At 41.6% G+C, this 24,686-nt stretch overlaps 1 protein-coding gene across 5 annotated transcripts in view; it reads right to left on the bottom strand.

Moving 5' to 3' along the window:
• Positions 1 to 24,686, bottom strand: part of wt1a (WT1 transcription factor a) — an 81,771-nt gene that overhangs the window by 48,252 nt on the left and 8,833 nt on the right. For 4 of the 5 annotated variants that reach the window (XM_038807847.1, XM_038807848.1, XM_038807845.1 and 1 more), the window contains exons 2-3: positions 18,445 to 18,567; positions 14,373 to 14,475 (exon numbers count right to left, since the gene is read on the bottom strand). In XM_038807847.1, coding sequence (XP_038663775.1) covers positions 14,373 to 14,475; positions 18,445 to 18,567 — 226 coding nt within the window. Of the gene's footprint in view, positions 1 to 14,372; positions 14,476 to 18,444; positions 18,568 to 19,083; positions 19,130 to 24,686 lie in introns of those variants that run through there. The other variant, XM_038807849.1, reaches the window with a different exon arrangement.

The following is a 24,686-nucleotide window of genomic DNA, read 5'->3' as shown; positions in this document are numbered from 1 at the left end:
CCAAGAATCGTAAGTAAGCTATGATTTAATAAAGGTAGAGTCCAAAACTGTGAGGGGTTTGACAGAGTAGATAAAGAAAAACTAACAGAAAACACCAGAAGCTCCCAGCAAGTCGGGCAGCATTTGCAGACAGAGAAACAGAGTTAATGGGCTGAATTTCCCCCAAAAATGGCAGTGTCAGGTTCCGACTGAAAACCAGCGCGTTTCGTCCCAGAGAAACAGCCAGATTGTCTCTCCAGATCTTCTGTCACTTTGTCCAAAATAAAGCAGGGAGCGTGTGTTTTGCACCATCACTCGAGCGGGGCGGTCTCAAATCTAAGGCGCCCCGCCCCAAACCACCACTACTGTTGACATTGGGACTTCAGTGCCCACCCCACCACCATCGCCGGCATCGCCACATAGTGGGAACCCCCGGGGTTCCCTGGAGACCCACTCCTAGCCCCGCCCTCCGGTAGTGGCCAGTTTGGCACCCAGGAGCTACACTGGACTGTGCACCCCCGGTGTGGTCATCCAGACTGCTGGAGAGCAGTAGTGATTACTGCCAGTGTGATGGGTATCATTTGACACCGCCAGAAGATATGGCGTTAATGCATCCAAATTGATGGTAATCAGGTTCACACCCTCGCTGGGCGTGAACCTGATTACATCACCGGCAGGGAAGGTCTTAGCTGGAATTTTCTGGCCGTTGGGATTCTCTTTTCCCAATGGCAGCGTACCCCTGCCAGCAGGTTTCCCAGCGGTGTGTGGTGGTGTCAATGGGAAATCCCGTTGACAAGTGGTGGGAAGAGAGAATCTCGCGCCAGTGATATGCACATCACCGAGAAACACGCAGTTCGGGATCAGAAAATCCCGCCCCTCCTCCTGAGATCTCCCCGGCACAAATCCTGTTATGGCCCTCTTGCAAGAGTATCAGCCATAATGGGACTTGCGCTCTCGGTGAACGGGCCCAGGAACTCTCCCCCCACAATCTTTGGGGCAGACATGCACTTTTTGTTTTGTATTACTTTGGATCGCCATCCTCTGATTACCAATCTTTCTGCCACTGTAAACAGTTTCTCCTTATTTACTCTATTAAAACCCCTCAGGATTGTAAACAGCTTTATCAATTCAGCCTTAACTTTCTCTGCTCAAGGAGAACAATTCTAGCTTCTGTCGTCCTTGGTCGCAGTGCATTCGCTTCCTGGGATAATCTTTTTTGAATGCAGTAAGTCATTTTAAAATGTATGACCTTGGGTTATGACAAAGCGATGGCCATATTTATTCCCCATCTTAATTTCCCTGAGAAGGTGATGGTGCTACTGTTCCTTCTCGGTCCGTTCACCGTAGGCGCATATCCCATTGTGGCAGCTAACTCTTACAAGAGGGCCATAACAGGATTTGTGCTGGGGAGACCTCAGAATGATCTCTTCCCCTCCCCTACCCCCTCCCCCCAACCACCACTGGAGAAGTAATCATATTCACACCCAGAAAGGGAGTGAACCTGATTACCGTCAATTGGTATGCTTGTTTCTATGCCTCCTGGGCTGCCCACTCCACCTGGCTCCTCCGGCACCAGAAGTGACCGGTGCTTTCTATTAATTCCCTAATGCATAACATTGTGCCAGTTTCTCATTTGTAGCTCAGACGGTAACGCCCTTGCCAGGCAAGCAGAAGATTATGGGTTCAAACCCCACTCTAGAAACTTCAGCATGTAACCTTAGCTGACACTCCAGTGCCATACTGAAAGGTATGTTCTGCCTTTTGGATGAGGTGTTAATCTGCCATTGCAAATGGGTGCAAAAGTTCAATGTTTGAAAAAGGGCAGAGCATGAAAACTAAAATGTAATCTTCAACCACCACTTTCATCAGATTACTTGCTGTTCCCCTATTGCTGATTAGGACATTCCTGTTTACAAACTGGCTGCTATGTTTCCTACCTCACAGTGGTGACTACACTTCAAAAAACTTCATTTTCTGTAATGGCTTATTTTTAGATGTCTGATCCATTCAGGTGCATCTTTCCGACTGTACATTTTTTGTGGTGATCTTTGGTCTTGTATGTTATATTGCCCACTGAAATTCAAAGAAAGCAGGGCTAATTTTACAATCACACATTCTTGCCAGTAACCCAGGGCATTGGCAGAGGTGCTCCACAATTTAAATTCATACAATTTCCCCTAATATAATTTTCTATGCTGGGAGCACATATATGAAAATTCAGCTCTGTGATGTAAAACTAGCTTTTCATATGGCAGTTTGCTTGGGTCACACCAGATTACACGTTTAAAACTGGATACCTTGTTCTATCTACACAATTGCCAAACCGACAAAAGTACATCCAAGAGTAGCAGTATTAATGAATAATATTTCCTGCAAAAACCATTCTGATTTGTTTTCAAATTAATTAATAGGATGTGGGCATCGCTCGAAAGAGCAGCATTTATTGTCCATCACTGTAGAGCTAAGTGGCTTGCTAAGCCTATTCAACTATGTAAGAGGGCATTAAAAGTCGCTATCAGTCTGAAGTCACATTTATGTCTGACCAAGTAAAGATAGCAGATTTCTTTAGCTGAAGGGCATTTGTGAACCAGATGGGGTTTTTTGACAACCTGTTCCATTCATGGTCACCATTCAGCCCCTAAATCTTGACGCTTGTTCAATAATTATTTAAGTAACATCAGATTATCTTTATGTTAACAACAGAATATTAGTTGGAATTTGCTGGAGCCTGCCCAGTTAGTTAGACATTTTCCTGCATCCTTCAGCCAATATTTGTTTGGCCTAGAAGCATGATCTCATACTGGTGCAGTGATGGCAAGAGAGTTTCTGAAACCCTGGTCAATGGTGATAACAGAATATCTGCTTAACCAATTGAATTAATGGAAGGACTGTGAAACATCGCAATTTTTAAATGTTCATTCATGTGTTCAAATACTTCCTTGTCCTAACTCTCTGATATCCTCCACCTCTAGAATGCTCCAACTCAGTTTAAGTTTTAATCAATATAATTTAACATAACCTAGGCTGAAGGTTTAGTGAATCGTTGAGGGAATGCTGCATTGACAGAGGTGCTATAAATCAGTTGAGATGTTAAACTGAGACCTGTCTCCCTGTACCTGTGGTGTATGTGAGTGTAAGAGATATTCAAAAAGGAGCAGGAAGTTCACCTGGTGTCAAGGCCAATTCAACCACTTAAAGTTTGTGATGCCTTTCTATATGTGAAATGGCTGCTATATCACATTCTATGAAGCTGTGCAATGTAATTCATTGTAAAAGAAACAGTTTGGGACATTCATGAGAGAAATAATGAGGCAAAGCCTTTCATTATCACTCCCAAATTAGCTCACAAAGAATAAATAGGTTGATGCATTAACATGGACAGAAAAGGAACTTCAAATGAACAATTTAATCAGTGCATAGCTGAAGGAAATTAAACCTTCTCTATCTATGAAAAGATACTTCAGATTATTAAAGCTGCTGTGATAAACTGAGTGACATAAAAATTACGAAATGATCCAATTTTGAATAGTGAGAAAAATAACTCGCATTTATATAGTGACTTTCATGACCTCTGAATGTTCCAAAGTGCTTCACAGCCAACAAGGTACACATGAAGGGCAATCATTGTTGTATTAGGAAATGTGACAGGCAATTTGCATACATGAGTTCCCAAACATACTGTGATAATGACCAGCGTACTATTTTTTAGATGGTGTATGAGGGACATGTAATCGGCCTAGAAAACCAGGGCAAATTCTCTGCTCGTCAAAATACTGCAATGGGATGTTGTAAAATCCTGAGGGCAATGAGGATCTTGGTTTAACATCTCATTTGAAAGACGGCACTGCAGCCTCCCCTCAGCTTAGATTTTGCTCTCATGTCTCTGGAGTGACATTTGAACCCACAATTCAGAAAGAGAAAGTGCTATTGATACCGTAGTAATAGTGTAGATAAACAGAACTAATTCAAATGACCTTCCTGAACCCTAAGAATGTTTGTTAGTCAGCATACTTATGCTGCAATGACTAATCTTCCTGGTGTGGCTATAAGTCCACCAACAGGAGTCCATTGTCTACTCGTCAACCCAGGATGATCTCCTCCAGATGGATTAAAATGCAAAACTTGTTGACATCTGGTGGACATGCTCCTGCACTCTGTAGAAAGGGAATTGCATTTTTCCTGTGGGTCTGCCAAATACGATAGGATACATTGCTCATAAAATGCAATTACAGTCATTCTGCTTTTGAAACACTTTCCCTCTAGGTTGGGAGATTGCCTTCAGCAATGTTTCTCTGATTAACACGCCAAAGAAAACTTTTAATAAACACATCATCACTCCTTCAGATAAAATGTCCCTGGTAATGAGGGTTGGTGGCACTGTATATTTTAACCATCAGTTCGCGAAGCCAACCAAATACCTTGGCTTCACTTCGCGGTGATGAGGATATGTCTAGAACTAATTTTCCACTGGATTCTCATTATTGGCCTGAATAAACTGTGGAATTATATTTGCCGCAGTTTGCTCAGTTTACTTTCAACTTTACTGTCAAAATGTAACTCGCAAAAGATTAAATTCTTTAATTGGGGGAGGGGAGGGGAAGTAAAATGTTGTTTGGGAATGTTTGTAGATTCTTGGAGCACATTTAGTCTTGTGTTGCAAAACGTTAAGACTGTATCATGTCCAATTTTCTCACAGTTCCCCAGAGATGACCTCTTCCTTTATTTTATATCTTGGAACTCAGTCAAGGTTGATGTACTTCTTTCTTACAGAACAGACATAACAGTGTCTAACATTACATTAAGAACTCTTGGGTACAAACCCAGTAGTTCTGAAAAATAGAGCTTTTTTTTTTGGCTGACATGTTTTTAAAAGGCAACTGGAGTTAATGCAGTCCCACTGTCAATGCGTGTGCGTGTGTGTGCACGCGTGTGTCGCCTGTCTGCCTCTTAGTCTGCTTTTGAAGAAGATATATTTGGGGGCAAGAACTTCAGCTTGGAGCATTGTAGCTACTAAAACCAGCACTGATCAAAGTCTATTGATGTGTCATAAAGTGGTGGATAAGGTTTCACGGCAAAAACTTGTTGCAATGGTGTGAATGCAACTCTTTGCAATGATTTGCTCACACCCGAAAGAAAGCATTGTGTTATGACTTTCATGACCTCAGGATGTCCCAAAGTGGTTCGCAGCCAATTAAATACCTTTGAAGTGTAGTCACTGTTGTAATGTAGGAAATGCAGAAGCCAATTTTCACATAGCAAGTTCCAACAAACAGCAATACAATAAATGGGCAGATCATGTTTTCAGTGATGTTAGCTGAGGGGTAAATGTCGGATACAGGCAACAACCCCATTGCTCTTCATTAAAATAGTGCTATGGAAGTCATTTTCAAACTCAGGGTCATGCCTGCAGGAGGGTTGAGGCCAGGTGTCAGGAGGGTCACAGGCCCAACAGTCGCAACATTCCTAATCATGGGACGAAATACCCAAAGGCCATAACCGGCCTTTAAAAACGCCGGCTGCAACCGGCTTTCAGAATGCCGACCATCCGGCATGTATGCCCCCTCAGCAGTGTGCAGGCCCGGAGCCCAGCGAGGCAGACCGCCTCAACCCTGACATCAGCGCACTGACCCAGGAGCAGATTATTTTTGAAAATCGATGGAGTCTTCTCTCCAGAATCGGCGGCAAGAATCAGGTCACATTAATGTCATGTGCTCTGCACACTGAGAGAGATTCCTCCACTTTGTAGATGCCAGCAGTGCTGGTTTTGAGCTCCAGGGCCTCTGGTGAACAACCCATTAAGAAGAAGCTGATATCAGGAACAAAGCAGTATAAAGAAGTTTTCTTGAGGTATGGGTTTACTAATTGTGACAATGCAAATCAGGATGCACAGTCCATGTGCGTTATATGCAGGGAAGTACTGGCAAATGAAAGATTACAACCCTCAAAACATCAAAGACATTTGAACACTGAGCATTGGGAATTCAAGGATAAACCTCTTGAATTTTTTCAACAGATGCAGTGAGAATCTATATCATCAACTGAAGTCCTTCGCAGAAATGTAACATTGGATGACAAAGCAAGTGAGATCATGAGGATGAAGCAGGTTCAGTTGTCACAATGTAAACAAAAATGGTGGGCCATGAAGTTCGGGTGGCGTGGGTCATGAAGTTCGGACGGGATGGGTCACAAACGCTGATCAGCATGAATGCCGGAGGACAGCTGGTTGGTAAAAATGGGTCCTGGGCAAAAAAAGTTTGAAAAACACGGTGCTATGGGATCTTTTACGTCCATCTGAAAGGGTAGGCTGGGGTTTCAGTTTAACACTTTAGTCAAAAGACAGCACATCTGATAATGCAGCCCATCTCAGTACTACACTCGGAGTGCCAGCTAGCTTGTATCAGAAGTAGGGCTTGAACCCGACATGTACCTTCTGACAAGAAGTGATAATGTTACCCATTTAGGTAAGGTTGACACTACATTGTCAAAGCAAATGAGTCTGACTTGCGTTGTTAATTTATGCAAGAAAAGAACATGGAACTGTATGCCGGTCTAAAGAAAACAAGCAGCGGGAATGTACAATAAGCAGTAACGTAGAGTGTTGACTAGAACTGAAATGAGAAAAGAATGTGGAGACCAGCCAGCAGCTGGTTAATCAAGTTTATATCACCTTTTGAACATGATATGAAAAAACATTGAGAAAGCAGTCAGTTTCAACATTGTTCTTTCAACTCTGCATTCAAAACTCACTCAGACTAATGGGGCAACATTCTTCTCTCTCTCTCAGCTGTAAAAGTCCTAAAGTCAGATGAACTTTTTGCCTGTCTGTACCCAATTCCTCATGGGTATGGACCCATGGCACAAGATCTCATCATTCAACACAATTGGTTGCTGAACTGTCAACTTTGCTGAGAAAACACACAGGGAGGGATAGTGCCGAGAAGTAGAAAAATGACACCAGGACCTGTTGGTCTGAGGCTTGGTCAGAGTGCTGGGAGCTTAACTTGGCTTGGGGGGGGGGGGGGGCTTCATCTATGTTCTATAATGGCAAATTGCGCTCTTAAACCACAAGACCCATTTTGAAGTCGCAAAATAAAGGATGACTATAAATTTGCTTGATAAAACCCTGCAACCACAAGATATTTTGTGCAAATCCCCAGTGTGTTACTATTGGAAGGTTGTGGGTTTGAGACCACTGTGCTGGAAATTTGAGCAGAAAAATAAAGCTGACTCTTCAGTGCCCTACTGAGAGGGAGAACTACATTTTTAGAGGTGCTGTTTGTCAGATTAGATGAGATGTCGAACTGACCCTTCAAGATCCCGCTCCAATGTTTTGAAGAGCAATATTGTCATCTCCAGTGTCCTGGTCAATACTTACCCCTGCCCCCTCCCATAATCAACATCAGAAAAAACAAATGATCTGGGCACTATCTTATAATAAGGAAAACGCTGCAGGGTGCAAGATGTCTGAAATAAAAACATTAAACGCTGGATAAAGGCGGCAGGTCCAGCAGCGTCTGTGGTGAGAGAAACTTCCGGTCCAAAGTATTGCCCTTTGTGGGAGCTTGCTGTGCGCAAACGGGTTGCCACATTTCCTACATTACAATAGTGGCGACGCTTCAAAATTAATTTAATTGGCTGTTAAAGGGGTTTTGGAAGCTGGAAAACGCTTTGTACCTCTTCTTTTTAGAGGCGAGTCTAATTTAACCTGCAGAGAGGAGGCCCCAGCACGCGGCCCACTTCAGTTTAACTTGGAGCTTGAGGTTTGCTCCACAGCGCTGCAAGTTTGCGGACAGGCCCGCTTTCACTTTTAAAAATAAATATCCCCCGTGTTTAAGAGAGGAAAAGAATGTGATCTGTTGGAGGAATCCACCGTTAAGGAGAGGGGGGGGGGGGGGGGTGAGGCTAACATTAAAATGGTGGAATGTCGAAGAGGCAGGACAAATGAACTAACCCATGAGAAATGTGAGGTGGGGGCGGGAAAAAAAAGTGCTGATAGTTTTCAACTCCTGAACTGAAAACTCCAAGGTGGCTGGTGATGGATGGCCGAGCGCTCTGTGTGGCTTGACAAAGTAAGAGAAATGCGACAAGAGGTGTGATGAATGAAAACAGTACCTGCTATTTTCATAGCCGCGCACTCGAGCCTTTCCATCATTAGTTGAAAGGGGGGGGGGGGGGTTCAATTTTAACTCCAGCACAACCCGCTCCACGAAGAGAAACACAAGGGATCAGCTGGAATTCAGTGCACCTTCCCTGCTGCCATTCACCTTTAACGATCTGGTGCGAAAACAGACTCCACCGCGCATATATATCAGTATCTTTCGGACAGCGTTATCCATTATCCTGCCCACATTTCTTTTATGCTGCCTTCATATCTGTTTTGAAAATTATTAAACTCTCCTGGAGATTTTCCCCATTAGCAGCTGCCTCCTCGTGCTGGTCTGTGCCACATGCTTTGCAATTCCGCAAATTCTTCTTGTAATGCTCTTGTAATTAATTCCTTCAGTACTCTGATTCTCTTTTTTATTCTTATTGGGAGGTGCCAGCCCGAAACATTTTGCAGCAGGAGATTTTTCTTTGCCCTCTCTCGTTTTGACATTTAATTTATACAGGTCTCCCCACAATCTCAGCTGGTTTTTTTTGTTCTCTCTAGCCTTTTCTCATCAACCTGCCTGCTTTTGCTCATCATTAATTCATGTCCTGATCATAGTCCTGCTTTCTCGGGGTTATTACCACCACAGAACGGCTGCATAGATACACCAAACTCTAATCCAGACTACGACAGATCTTCCTTTTCATGTCACAAAAATATAAAGATTTTGAACATCTGTATACAGTAACGAGTTTGTGCTGGCTTAATGGATTGCATTGCTCATTGTTCACACTCAGTTCAGGAACAGGAGTAGGCCATTCAGCCCCTCGAGTATGGAATCCCTCCAGTGCAGAAAGAGGCCATTCAGTCCATCAGGTCTGCCCCAACCCTCTGAAAGAGCTCCCCACCCAGGCCCTCTCCCCAGCCCGATCCCTACAACTCCACCTATCCTGCACACCTCCGTACACTATGCGGCAATTTTAACATGGCCAATCCACCTAACCTGCACATCTTTGGACTGTGGGAGGAAACCAGAGCATCCGGGGAAAACCCATGCAGACACAGAGAGAACGTACAAACTTTACAAAGTCACGCAAGGCTGGAATTGAATCCGCAGCCCTGGCACTGTGAGGCAGCAGTGGTAACCACCGTGCCACAATACCGTCAGTATGCCGCTAACCACTGTGCCACCATGCTGTTTAATTCCACCACATCTGATCTGTATCTTAGCTCCATAATATTCTTGCCTCACCAAACTCTACAAATTCCAATGCAAGATTTTCAATTGCCTCACAGACTCATCACTGTTTTTGTTTCGTGGGTGGGGGAGGGGGAGTTCTACATTTCCACTGCTGTTTGTATGAAGAAGTCCTTCCTGAAACCACCCCTGAAGGGCTTAACTCCAAATTGAGGTTCATGCCCTCTTGTTTTGTATCCCCTGCCACCAGAGGAAATAGTTTATCTTTAACCCCTGCCTGTTCCCTGAACTTAAAAAATCAGAAAATACTGGAATACTCAGCAGGTCTGGCAGCATCTGCGGAGAGAGAAACAAGAGTTAACGTTTCAGGCTGGTGAACTTTTATCAGAATTTGACCTAGACATGGAATCTGGTCTCTCTGCTTTTGACAAAAAGATATTTCTACTCATCCCAGGTCCAAATGTGATCTTTTGAGTTTCAAACCAACTTTATTTTTATTTTTAGCGGCCTGAGTCCAAAACATTATTTGTTCCAAAACCATTTAGAATGGCAGAGACTTCCTGAGTTGACATATTGCGTATGCCTTGGTTGAGCCCAGCCAAACAGCAACAAAGTTTATGGTTTCTGTTTGATATTTGAGAGGAGGTACATAGTGTAAGATGTGTATATACTATATAATTCATGCTAAATAACAACCTGGTGGAGTCATACATCCATACATACTATCACACACATATAAATTAAGCACATAAGACTATTCAGCCCCTTGTGACTATGCCAGCAATGTGAAAGAGCTATCCATTATTCCTGCTATCCATTATTCCTGCTCCCCTGATGTTTCCCATAGCCCTTTAATTGTTTTGCTCCTTCAGATAGTTACCCAATTCCCTCTCAAAAGTACTATTTAATCTGAGATACAATAGGGCACCCCTTTTCATTGCAGAATGTACTTTTTTCAGTCTAAACAATCACGTCCGCTAAAGGGCACTGATTGCGACCATTACTTTACACAGAGAGGCACTGGAATACGCCAACTTTAAAAACTGGCTCTGCGTCTGATTGTAAAATAAATCCCTAATCCCCAAATGTAACCCGAGCTCTAATGATGTTGTTACCTGACAATGGTATATCTCTAACTCTGATCCTAATCCTGTAACAGTTCATTAAAAAGAAACTGAAGTGAAATGCTGCAAAACTCCTTAAGGCAATGGTGGTGGTGGGGGGGGGGGGGGGGGGGGGTGCAGAATAACTATCAAACTTCAATTATGAACAAACAGTGGAGACATGATTAACCCAGGGAGCTGTTATGATCTGGATTCACCATCTCAGGCAAACACACTCCTATTTTTCCTGAGTGGGAACTTTTCTACCAGATCAACAATACATTATCACTTTTTCTTTCAAAAAAAAAACAAGGCAGTGACATAAATTCTTATTTTAATTTCCATTGTGATTTCCAGCATCACTTCTCCCTTGGCCCCAATCCACAACAAGCATTAATAAATGTGATTCCCTTGCTGCCCAGGTATTACTGTCTGTATCCTGTATGGAAGGTCACCCTAGCTAACACTTAGATGAGATGCTATGTTCAAGACTGCAAGCACATCATATTTATAGATTCTGTACACTCTCAACCAATGCTGGCTTCTGTATTCCTTTGGTCAATAAAGTACCACACATCATCCATCTTGATAAGCTCCTTTCCTTCCTCTATTACATCATTACCTCCTTCCCTTGACGTAAACTGGAGCATGTATTCAAAGTATTTTTGGATGCATGTGTATTTTATTAACCTTTCCTATTTCTATTTTATTTCACTGAATTTAGCACTGTTAAAAACATTCATTGTTCATTTTATCTTCACATATTCTTCATGCACTCATTGTAAATTATGTTCAGATTCTGCTGAAACAGCACACCTCAATGTGTGCCCAGTGAGTTGGATATATTGCCCTCACATTTCAACACAAAATCTTTTACGGCATAACTTGTTCAGTGTACAATCTGGTCACAGGACATCTTTGGGTCTCAGTGGACAATGGAACCAGCAGTCCATCTTCTTAACCAATGAGATTTTAGAATTGAGAAAGAAGCAGAGCAACAGTAGGAAACTATGTGAATGAGAGTCACATACAGAAAGAGAAATAAAGAGAGTGAAAGAAAGATTGGTTTAGGAAAGAGAGAAGGAAAAGTAGGGCAAGATTTAAAATGCATTAAATCCCTATCATCAATCTACTTACTACCTGTCAGAAGGAGACCTCACAATTTAAATTGTTCCATTCTTGACCAGAGAGGTTGATTGACATTGCACAAATATAAATCTCGTTCTTAATCAGGAAGTTATTCAGTTAAATTCCAATGCCAATTTTCTGTGGTGAGTTTCCTGGTCAATTCGTTTGCAAATACAGGAATTTCTTGACACTCATGGGGAACAAGGGTAATGGTGGAGCAGCATAAATCAGTCATCAACTTGTGACGATTCACTATTCATATAACTTACTTACCACATACTGGACAATTTACATATCAATAGCCGTGAGTGGCCTTAAATTTGTCATCATTTTGCCTACAAAATATGGGAAAATATTTTCATGGTAAGCAAACAACTCCAAGCATTGGCGGAATTTGCAATTGTGTCCTTTCAAAAGGAAAGTCCAGAACAGTAGATTGAGGAGATTCAGACTACATCACCAACCACGAAAGGGAATCTTGAGTGGATTATGCAGAGGTCATCCAGTTCCTGAGATTATGGTACAGCCTTGAGCTGCTTGTTGTTTTACATGATAACGCATACTTCTTTGTGTGTGAAATCATGCCTAGCTGTTGAGCCAACAGACGGAAATGTATAAATTAATAAAAATGGGTGGAAAATTACAGAGGCTGCTACTAAGCAAATGTCACCAGAATGCATGCTTTTTGACCCAAGCATGCAACTGATACAAGTGGTTGGAAAGGTTTGTACTGGTGCTTGGGTTGCCATACTTTCTTACTGAACAAACTTAACTACTTATTACAGTTGAATAGCATAATAATTCACTGGGCCCCATTGGCTGTTTCTTGGTGGAGAGCAATCTCACCTATGAGTTGGGTGGTCGCGGATTCAAGTCCCACTCTAGTGTGGAAATAAAATCTAGACTGTCATATTGGTGCTGTATACAAGTTCAGTGCTGCACTGTCAAAGGTGCCATTGCTCAGATGAGATGAGATGTTACACCCTGCCTGCCCTTAAAAGATTCCAAAGTGTTATTTTCAAGAACAGCAAGGGAATTCTTTCCATTGTCTTGTGTCAATATTTATCCCTCAATCAGCACCTCCAAAACAGATGGTTTGGTCATTCTCAACCTGCAGTTTGTGGGAGCTTGCTGTGTGCAAATTTGCTGCTGTGTTTCCTACATTAGACTGTTCCAAAGCTACTTCATTAGCTGTGAAGTACTTTAGGACATCCTGAGGCCCTGAAAGGGGGTATAAAATGCAAAAAGGTATAAAATGTTAGTCTCTTGCAAATATGAGTAATGTTGGAGTCAATACTGCAGTGAAATGTCAGCCTCGATTTTGTGCTTAAGTCTTTGAACTGAATGACTACAAGTGATAAATGCTAGAAAAAATATCAGTGAGTCATATTCAACTCCACCAATAACCCAAACTACATCACTCAACAACACCAGGCGCATAAAGGAGATATTTTTTCTTAGTCCATCAGCTCTCCACCATCTACTCCATGACTGTGACATTCTGTTACAGTTCTGCAAGTTATTTGGTCAGTGTCTGTTGATGGCTATTTTGACAATGTTTCAACAGCAGAATTCTGGCCACAATTAAAAGGAGTGGGAGCTCAATTGCCAGTCTCAGTTGGCAGTAGAAATCATTCCGCAACTCTTTGAAGGTTAATAAATTGACTTTTCCGGTCAATCCAGAAAAAAGCCAAGGCTCTGGCTCACCCTACAAATACTAACCACACAGCTGCGGTTAACATTAATGTTGCAATGGAGAATCCACAGTCTAGCCGATTGCACTCTGACAAATGATGGGAAAAGCAAGGAGCTAAAGGAACATCGGTGAGGATCATAACTTGGGGACATGAGTTAACATTAGCTTTTATTTGTTTTTACCAATATTGCGTCAAAGTTTCAATTTTTCAAGGAGAATAGTACAAAGGAAAATGGATCAGCTGGCGACTACACACTTCATGATAGAAGTGGAAGTGATGGGGGGTGGTGGGGGTAGGAATCAGTTTAATCTGTCATCAATGGAAATGTGTCACAAAGTAATGGTTCACAACACTAACCTGTATTTATACAGAGCCTTAAACATTCCAAGGCAGTTCATAGGGAATCTTTTCAAACAAAACTTGGTTCTGGCCACTAACAAGGTTCAACATCTCTCCCTGTGCTAGATTAGAGACCTGTGAGTTCATAAAGCTATCCACTCAGTCTTGGCACAGATACATTTCAATAAAATTTCAGGTACCACATCGGACAATTGGTGAAGGAGGTTGATTTTAAGGAGTGCCTTAAAGGAAAAGACAGAGGTGGAGAGGTTTATAGAGGGAATTCCAGAACATTCAGCCCCGGCAGCTGAAGGCAAAACCAACAAGTGTGGAATGATTAAAATTGGGGATGTGGAAGAGACCAGAATGGGAGAAGTGCAGAGATTTTGGAGGGTTATAGGGTTGAAGCATGTTATAGAAAAGGTGCTGTGCGGGGGGTGCAAGGTCCTTGGAGGGATTTGAGCAGAAGGATGAGAATTTTAAAATGGCGGCATTGCCCAACCAGGAGCCTATGTAGGCCAGTGAGCACAGTGGCGATATTATTTCAACAACACAGTTGAACAACTTACTTTCCCACTGGGCAAATGATAGTACTCAGCTGACTACTTTCTAGCACATCATAGAGCCCCGCAGAAAATTGTGAGATCCTTAATTGAGGTGTACCCGCCCCAATAATAATAATAATAATCGCTTATTGTCACATGTAGGCTTCAATGAAGTTACTGTGAAAAGCCCCTAGGGTTTTCCCTAGGGTGTACAATAATGTACAGCATTAACAAAGAAGCCAGTAATATTTCTCATAAATGCCAACTGATTATTGTGCAGTGCAGAGATGTTACCTGTTGTATGGGGATCTTAACAGCAGGGCCTGACTCCCAGCACAACTGTCTGTAGAGTTGTGGCAGCCATACACTGGCGGAGGGACCGTGTACTGTTGATCTCCTGTGGAATTAATGACAGATGAAAAATTATATCTAGACTTGTCAAGCAAATGTAAAGCATGAGCTGCTAATAAAATGATATAAAGTCAGTGTTAAAGCAGCATCAATGTGCTCCAGATATGTCATGACACTGGGGTTGATTCTATTGGGCACATGTGGGATTTAACACACACAAAACATTTTTGTTCTTATTGTCAGTACCTTCATTAAAGCAAGCTTGACCGAGTTTGATTACATTTTATCTGTGTCCAGGTTCAGTCAACATAGATGTACTTTAATGTACTCTTACAAAAGCCAAGAGCTGAAACAGTCACTAACAATCAAGTGATTAATGACCATTGTGAATACGATTAGCCTTACACCTCTTGGCATAGAGGACCATGTGTGGAGGTTAAAGGTTTAAGAAACCTCCTTTATTCAGATTCTATCCAGCTCTTCTACTGTGTGATTTTCCAAAACTCTTACAATAATCGCTGAACTAACCGTTGTACAGAGTCCTGGTATCTTATAAATTTGAAATTTCCCAAGCTCGCGTATCATTTAATATTGCTGTTGTTTCGCCTTTTATTGAGTATAGCCAGCTACACACAAAGGAAACATTATTTTCCAATAATTTTCCAAAGTGTGCACTTATTCAAGTCAATCTTTCACGGTTTAAGAATAAGGGATCTCCGATGTAAGAAGGAGATGGGGAGGAATTTTGCCTCTCCGAGGGTCCTTAGCCATTGGAATTCTCTTCCAAAGTAGTGAAGGCTGGATCATTGAATATGTTTAAGGCTGAGTTAGACAGATTATCAATAGACAAGGGAGTCAGACGTATTGGGGGACAGGCAGCAAAGTGGAGTTAAGGCCACAATCAGATCATCCATGATCCTATTGCGTGGAGAAGCAGGCTGATGGGCTGAATGGCCGGCTCCTGCTCTTATTTCTTATGATCTTATGAACTAACATTGATATTTTAATATTGGTCACTCAAAGCCAATTGTTGTGGTCTGACATGTCAGTTGGGTGCTTAAACAAGGTTCAAATATTGTAAAACCAAATGATAACTTATTGAAGTGGGTGACAGCGGTTAGCACTATTGCCTCACTGCACCAGGGACCCAGGTTCAATTCCGACATTGGGTGACTGCGTGGAGTTTGTATGTCCCCCCCATGTCTGAGTGGGTTTCCTCTGGGTGCTCCGGCTTCTACCCACAGTCCAGGTTAGGTGGATTGGCATGCTAAAATTACCCGTTCGTGTCCAAAGATGTGCAAGTTAGGCGGGCCGGGAGAGTGGACCTAGGTAGGGTGCTCTTTCAGAAGGTCGGTGCAGGCTCGATGGGCCAAATGGCTCCTTCTGCACTGGAGGGATTCTATTAGAGATGAGCTTGTTAAGCACGGTTACTTTCCCGGTTTCAGATCAGTCTAGCTATCTTTGTGAAATTAGTTGACACATTTGTATGCGTATCCCGTCCACTAATTTTGCTTCCCACAGTTCCCATATCGCTCGTAGAATTAGAATATCGCAGCAAATTACTTTCCTTTAAATGATATATTTCACATATACATATGGACCCGATTTAACTCTGTTAAGTGAATGCGTTTTCAGTGAGTTAGAATCGGACACATAATAATATTCACATAACTGTGGAGATGGCATTGAACGTCAATTGGGATTTGTGTCTGATTAGTTTCTAAGATAGTATTTGCTTAGATTATTACGCAATAGTTTTGAATGCCAAATTAAAATAATTAAAATAAAATTACATAGAGAAGGAAATACTAATGGGGTGAGATGAGGTTGGAGAAAAGGGGGTTCTTGTGGAGCATAAAAAGCGGCATAGGCAAGCTAACCCGAATGATCTATTCCTTGCTGATCATGCAATGGAATTTTACCTAAAAGTCACCAATACAATTCAATAAGCCCTTAAGAAATTAGATCTGCTTTTGCAGCTTCGCCAACGAGAAACCCTTGCCAACTTTCCTCTTTGTTAAATTAATTATGACTTCAGATTAAAGTGTTGCATGTTTGAGAGACACTGTGATGAAGGCCCTGCTGTATTATTTAACAGACAGGCTGGAAGACAGATTAAGCGGTTGTAAGTGTGTCCATATATTCAAATAAACCTGCTTCTTTTGATAGAAGTCTCGGCGCAACGTTTCCTTTATATTGATCGAGGAAACCATTGCCCCAGCCCAAATATGTGACAGTAATAAAGCGGCACTGCTTTCGTTTTTTTTCTAACTGTCCAAAAGGGAGAAGTTGAAGGTGTCAACTAATGTGTATGGCAACATTTAACCTACAGTTAGAGTATGTTACATCGCTGAAGTCCCGTCAAACCTATACGATGCTTTGCTGTTGTAACCCATTTACTCCCACAGATCTGTAACAAGACACTGCTGTACAGGCCTTTCACATTTCTAGCAGGCGCTACTATTGCAGACGATCCTTGCTGGGAGCAAATAAAAACTCGCACAGGCGAATTCGCAAACACACTGCAGATGCAGTGCTGTTTGTGCTGTTTGAGACTGTTAGAACAGCTGTAAAATAAAATATAAAAGGTGGAACTTCTGAATTCAGCGGGTGGCAAATAGGATGCTGGTTATAAATCCCTGTCTATTTTTCTACTTACTGACTTTCAGAAGACCCCCCCCCCCCCCCCCCCCCCGCCGCAACATTATAAAGTCCCGCACACGGTAACGCCGTTTGCAGTTAACATTGCACCTTATGTTATGTCACTCTGGGAGAGAGGCGGGTTATTGCCCTCGCTAACACGGTATATAACATTCACGATTGCTACCGCAGTTTTGTGAAAATGGCGGTTCAATGATAATGTCTAAAGGATTAAGGAGTGTGACGAATTCCACTGCAGATTATAACAATATCATGCCAAACGCGTTCTCTCACGAACCCTGTCTGGACTGTTCGAAAATCAATAGATCTCTCCTGAACATTAAAGCTGCTAATTGCAGAGATAGCACAACAACTTGTTGCAGCCTCAATATTAGTTCCACCCACCGACAGTCTTCAACCCAACATGGAAAAATATTGACCCGACAGGATAATAAATGGGATCCCGCCGCTGATTTAAGTGACTAGGCTCTTTCTGCTCAATTACTCACATTAAATGTTTCTGTTTTCTCCGACATTCAATAGACAATAACCCCTGTGCTTACCAATGGAGTCAACAAGTGCAGCTATAAATTGTTTAAAAAATGGATTATTATAGTTAAAACTAAAAAAGGGCTAGGTGGCTCGGTGTATTAGTGTATAAATGCATAGCCTGAAATTACACGGGATGTTGGAATGTGAATGGCGAACAGACCCATTCGATATTCCTCTCTGGGTTCTATTAACACGGCCATCCATCTATTTAAATAACATCTCCACTAGGTACAGTCCGGTGACATTTCAGGCAAGCTCAGTGAGCTTCTGACTGCCAATGATATCCCACCGGGTAACTGGAGAAGTACACGTTCATGCTCTTTTGCTGTACTGTCGTTAAATCCTACACCGGCCTGCTTGCCTGCAATCGACTAAAATGGGGGTGTTCCGCGATATTAAGACAGTTTTAGCAAATATGCCCATCAAACTAGACGTTTGGTACTGCTGCCCTCCAATGTCACAATACCGAAGTCGTTGAAAAGCATAATAGTGGTACGTTTAATTGCATTAGCAAGGTACATTTGATCAGTGTTTGTCCCACCTTTAGAAGTGTTTAGTCACTCTGACTGATGGCGTCTCAAACACATGTTTACACAACATAGATCAACACACTACCAGCTCCAGCAACACTTAAACATGGCGATGCTATTTCCCGGACCAAACTACACGAAGAAAAGTTTTTGGAATGGCAACTAGCTATTTTTCGCAAAAGAATAGGAATTAATATTTTAATAATTCGAATTATTAGACTGGAGAAACAATTGGAATGGTGTTTTCTTTCAAGGTAAACCTTGCTTTCACATCTGGAGTACTAAAATGTTACCTATACTGCTCTGCTGGTTGATGGGGTCTTCATGTTTGAAGGCGTGGTTCGGGAACTGAGGCGTGTGATGGCTGGGAGTGTGACCATAACCTGGAGTCCCGTCGAAAGTCACAGCGCTGTAACCTGAAAGAAACACAAAAGTTGCGTCAACAAGTAGTTAGACAAGCTCATAAAATGCATGGTGATTGACCTAAATGCTAGTAAAAATGCTAGTAAATAAAGTACTAGCTAAGCCTGAACGGCTAGATCAGTCGGTATGGCATGAGCCTCTTTAATCTCAACTTCCTGAGTTCGAGCCCTACCTTGGGTGCAATTGTTGTTATGGGGCGGCACAGTGGTTAGCACTGCTGCCTCAGGGACGGGGCCAATTGCGGTCTCAGGTGATTGTGTGGAGTTTGCACATTCTCCCTGGGTTTTCTCCTGGCGCTCTGGTTCCGTCTCACAGTCCAAAGAGTGAGGGTTAGGTGGATTGTCCATGATAAATTGCCCCTTGGTGTCCAGGGATGTGCGGGTAGGGCAGGGTGGACGGGGTAGTGGACCTGGGTGGAGTACTCTTTCGGAAGGTTGGTTCAGACTCGATGGGCCGAATGGCCTCCTTCTGCACTGTAGGGATTCTATGATTCTATGTTTATGCAGTACCTTCCGCTTCCTTGGGAGTCCAATCTTTCATGCAAACCAGCGTTTTTTTCCGCGCAGCAAGATCACACAAACAGCAAATGAGACGTCCCCCCAACCTATGTTTTTTTATGGCTTTGGGCGAGGGAGAAATGTTGACCAGAATACCAAAACATCTCCCTGGACTTCGTCCAATAGAACCACAGGATGGTTTATACCCAACGGGATAGGGATTCCATTTCAACTTGACAAAAATGAAGTGTGGATTGGTCGATTTAAATACCCCGTGGGTTAAACCCTGACTCGGTTCAATGATGTAAAACGAGGGATAGCGATTCGGCAACACATTTCCTGGCATCGCTGGCATTGAAGCCAAAGGGGAATAGTGAGAGATGGAAAACAGAATGCTGAATCTATCCGTCATTTTGCATTATGCTAGTCAAAATCTACCTCACTCAACACAGGACTAAAACCGGCGCAGATGTTAATTCCATCCGCATTGCAGAATTAAAGTCATAATCGCACTCCTAATCAGATTTCAGGGGACGTTTTTGTCAAAAGATACAATTGTTTTCTAAACATCAAAGTACTGAGCCCAGAAGGATGTATATGAATATTGAAGCCTGAATATTAAATTCGTCCTCACAAAATAATTCTCACTGCCATTCAACAGCGCATAGAAGGATGCGTTTCATTAACGTGATGAGGCGCTGTATAAATACACGTATTTGGTTACATGTAGTAGTCATGTTCACTGTTTATGTTCAACTGATAAACAAAAAGTGACCAGCGTTGTTATAAAACTCATTCTATATATTTGATTTGTATTGCACATCAACCATCTCGACTGCATAACCGTGGAAACGACGGAATAGTCCTCCCTCCATTAGAAATAACAAGGAGATTCAGAAAGTGGAAGGTCGGGAAAGTGGGGGGAGCGACGGTCAACGTGGATTTTGGGCCGAGGACCAAAGTAGTTAAGGAGGATGATGGGACAATGCTAAAAACGGGAGGTATGAGTCATTGGAAGGAAACCACTAACGGCAAAAGACAATATAAAAGGCGGAAGGAAGTTGAAACAAAACAGAACAGCATATGAACGAGGTGTAAGAAAAGGAGTACATTGGATAAAGTTATCTGGCAATGTCAATGGAAATGTTTCTACTCAGTTTCAGAATGAACGCTCTAAATAAAGCTTAAATATAAGTAAAGAACATTATTTATAGGCAACGAATTAATGCTCAGAATGAGACAACTAAACGTTACTTGAAATTAAGTGACTTACATCAAGATTTCTAAGCAGCCAGTCTCGGTGTTCAAGTCGAGAGCTAATACGGGTGGAGTGTAATGGTCTTATTTGCAAATAGGTGTTCGCCGTCCCTTAATGATAGAAATGATTCAGGGTTGGCTAAAAAAAATCCTGCTAAACGGGCTGGCAAAGTACACTGAACAGGTTTGAGGAAACGGACAAGGCAACGCAACGTGGACTGTTCATCAGAAAGAAGTTACATTGGGAGAACAAGTGCGGAGCCAATGCATCACACAATTTGTGAGTGTGCCATCGGCAGAGATGCTGGAATAGGTCTTAGTTCCGGGGCATTGAAATATTTTCTATAAATTGTCGCAAATTTGGAGTTACACATTGGCGACATAGAACACCGAACGGCTAAAGGGCCAGAACTCAGAACTACACGAGTAAAAACTATTTAGCGGCAATTTTGACGGATATAGCAATTTAAAAAATGATATACCGTTTTAACCGTACCACAAAATCAATGCAAGGTATATATTCAAGTGGTCAAATGGGTAACTAAAGATTATTTTATGGGTAAATAATCAAACCAATGTAAGCTAAAAGGCGCAACATTTCCCTTCCCTCCACAGTACACGTTTCATTGCTACTGGCATTGCCGAAGCTTGTAAGAAAATACTACCTCGCGTGAGGAAAACTTTAGGTTTAGCTGAATGACGGGCTATTTTCTGAGACGAGAAGCAATTGCGAGGGCACATTGGATATGATGAGGGAATTCAATTGTCAAACCTGGCCCTGTGGACGGGTAGTGGTGGAAATCGGAGGAAGGGGGAATCACAGGTACAATTGGAAGAAAAAACACTTGGGGAGCTGAGAGGAACAACTGCGAGAGGTTTCCTCTTTGGCTTTGGGGAAGATTGGAGACCTAAAAACTGTATTGCAGAGCTGGCATCACCAGATGCAATAACTTGCAATGACAAATTGAGAATAAATAAAGTATTTTGTAGATTTGATGGAGTCAGGGAGGAAAAAAGGCAGGGTTAAAAACAAAAGAATTAATTTGCATTTATACAGCGCATTTCACAACTTCAGCACATCCTAGAATGTTTAGCATTGATAAGGCAGAGTAAGACAATCTGGGGGAAACCAAAGAGAAAATTAGACACTCAAAAATAGATCGAAATTAATAGAAAATACGTACTCCTGGATTCACTAATCCACCAAAGACCAGGTGCTGGATGATGGGTCGACCAATTTATTTGTAGATTTCTGGATGGCTAACATATTAAATATTGGTTTTTTTTTCATTTTAATTACGGCATTAAATATCACATCCACCCTTCTCAGGTTTTCAGGGGGAGGTCTTTGTCAAAAGATGCAAAGTAAGTTTTTAATATTTCTAATTATCAAAATACTAATCCCAGGAAAGAACATTGAAGAAATCGAGAACAACAGGTGGGCAGGGGGTGAACTTGGGTTAAGATCTCCGATCACTAAAAACAGAATAGCCATCAAAAGGCTAGAAAATAACCCACTGACGCCTGCCCTGGGACATGATATCAAGAACGGTTACACCACAAAATCTCATTGTCCTGAAATTCTGGCTCTCTCTCCACAGATGCTGTCTGATCTGCTGAGTATTTCCAACAGTTTTTGTTTCTGGTTGTGCAACATATCTAAATTAATTATATGGCCTCCCCAGTGGCCCATTGGGTAAATTGTCATTCCTGTGTAACCAGGAATGCCCCACGATCAACAGTAGACCATTTAATTAGTTGATTTAATCTGGATCACAAGTATTGCACTGCAAGAGCCTCAATACAACAGGCCAGAAATAAAATCTGTACAGATCATTCTCCTAATCCCAGTTCAGTGACACAATTTAGATCAGTGTTGAATATGGACAGGAATTAGCTCAAATGAAATGAAATGAAAATCGCTTATTGTCACAAGTAGGCTTCAATGAAGTTACTGTGAAAAGCCCCTAGTCGCCACATTCCGGCACCTGGTACAGGAATTGAACCATGCTGCTGGCCTGCTTGGTCTGCTTTAAAAGCCAGCAATTTAGCCTTGTGAGCTAAACCAGCCCCTGTGAAGTCCCATGGTAGAACAGTCTACTGAAACCTATCAAGATATAGTAATGGTTAATGTATTGGAATACTTCAAGGCTACTTCAACAAAGTTTCGGTATTTTAAAAAGAGGAGGCAAAAAGAGATGAGTATAAAGGATAATTGTAATTGTATTAATTTTGTGACTGTAGAGATATCACTAAAGAACCAACAATGTTATGACTTTTATACATTATAATTTCTTTAATTATACACCTGCTAAGATTTCTCAGAAGAAATTAATGTTAAGTCTCAGTGTAAACATATCTAGTCAATCTATTGGACCTCTTGGGAACTTCATAAATTTACTTTTGACTTTTGTCAATGTAATGAAAAATGAGATGTTCCCATTTGCTACTTGGTATCATAAAAAAAATACCAACTAGGGAAAAGAACTGTGAATATCTGTCTAACATGCAAGTGCAGAATTCCCAGCTGGTGGAACTCAGTGCAAGGTTCAGAGGATAATATAGCAACAATTTGCTACTCGAGGATTGAACACTGCAGATCAAGCTCTGAGATTCGTCACTGAAGTAAAACTGCAACTTTAGAGAAGGTGGTTGTTCGTGAAAACATGAGCAGAGTTGAAAAATGGATAGAAAACTGTGAGATGACTAGAAAATAGAAAACAAAGTGTTGTTTATATATATAATATGTATATTTATGGGTTTAAATGATCAACCCTTGAAGTGTTTGACTTACATTCACAGAGCATAAACACAGCATTTTCACACAAGAAGCATGTTTTTTAGAGTTCCACAAATAGCGATACGCCACCATTTTCCTTTTCCACTCCCAATATGACCCCAGGACTGTACTAGCTGGACATCTACATTTGTAAAACTAAATATGCACACAACCACATTTTATGTTGCAGAAATTGGTATTCCAAAGGATTTAGAGAATCTTGGCACTTTAATGATGAGCACGTAATCTTTCATGTTCAGGTTCATGTTCCATACATGTGTGGCAAACATTGGAAGCAGAGCCATACATGTACACACTTGACAAAGTAAACATTGAGCAACATACAGGAAGACGTTTAAAATAATTGGCAAAAGAACCAGAAGGGAAATTAAGAGATTTTGTTTCTTCAGAAAGTTGTAATGATTTGGAATGTCTGCCTGAAATAATGGAAATAGTGTTGGAAGCACATTCAGTTGTAACATTTAAAGAGGAATTGAATATGTACGTGAAGGAGGAAAATGCAGGATTGTTTTGGAAAAATCCGGGGCATAGGTCTAATGCAACACTCTTTCAAATATCAATACTAGCATGATGGGCTGCATGACCTCCTTCCATGTCATAATGTTCTGTTTCTATGAATGTAACCTTGTAGTGTGCTTACATCCTCAGGTGATTTATTTTTGTGTCCTTTGCATTTGCGTACATCACAGTCACTGTTCATCTTGCTTTTCTACATTATATTCTATATTCCCTTTGATAATCTGTGTTACAGTTCTTGTTTCAATGTCTCATCAGCTTAAAAATATCTTGGCCTTGAAAACAGAGTGGAAGAATCCATCTGCTGACAATAAGTAGAACTGAGAACCCAATCCGCAAACTTGGTGTGAAGTTTGTCAAGAACTAAAAATGATCAAATCTGGTGGCAGCATTTCGAGCTAAAATGTGTTAACCTGTAAGACTGAACTATATGAAGCCCATAGATAATTGCAATTGTAAAATGGGGAGAAAGTATATTGTAAATCAGAAAAGTAATCAGTCAATCAAATGGCTCTGCTCCTGGTTATTGGTTACTCATTAATACTGCATAAAATTAATTTAAGTGGAAGGCTATCTATAAATGATAGGTCCACATGACAGGAATACTATTTGAAACAAAGTAATCTAGTGATGATTTATCATATGTCCATAGAAAGTCCAGCCACCAGTTAGTTTGTGAATTGCGTGCATGAATATTTCTGCTCAGATAGTTCTTGTGCCAAAAGAACCATTTGTCCTATAACCCTGTGTTCCTGCTCCACAATAACTCTTCACATTTCTGCACTCCAGGAGATTTGTACCGATGCTACCTGCAAATACATAAAACAATGGCTGCCTGGGAATATGCAACGAGATGTAATACAATCTTTAGGTTTTGATGAATTTATAAACCATAGTTAGTTGGGGTGAACTCATGTCTTCACTGATGTTGTCAGAGGCATTCAGTTGTGTTACAGCTTTCAGCTCCACTCCCAGATCGCTCTGTTATTCTTTACTTAGTCAAAAACCAATGGCACATTAGGTAATATATAAATCACTTTTT

This window comes from Scyliorhinus canicula, chromosome 9 (genome assembly GCF_902713615.1).
Source record: "Scyliorhinus canicula chromosome 9, sScyCan1.1, whole genome shotgun sequence".
NCBI lineage: Eukaryota > Metazoa > Chordata > Chondrichthyes > Carcharhiniformes > Scyliorhinidae > Scyliorhinus > Scyliorhinus canicula.
Note: the sequence above shows the minus strand (reverse complement) of the source record. Positions and strands in the feature narration are given on the sequence as shown.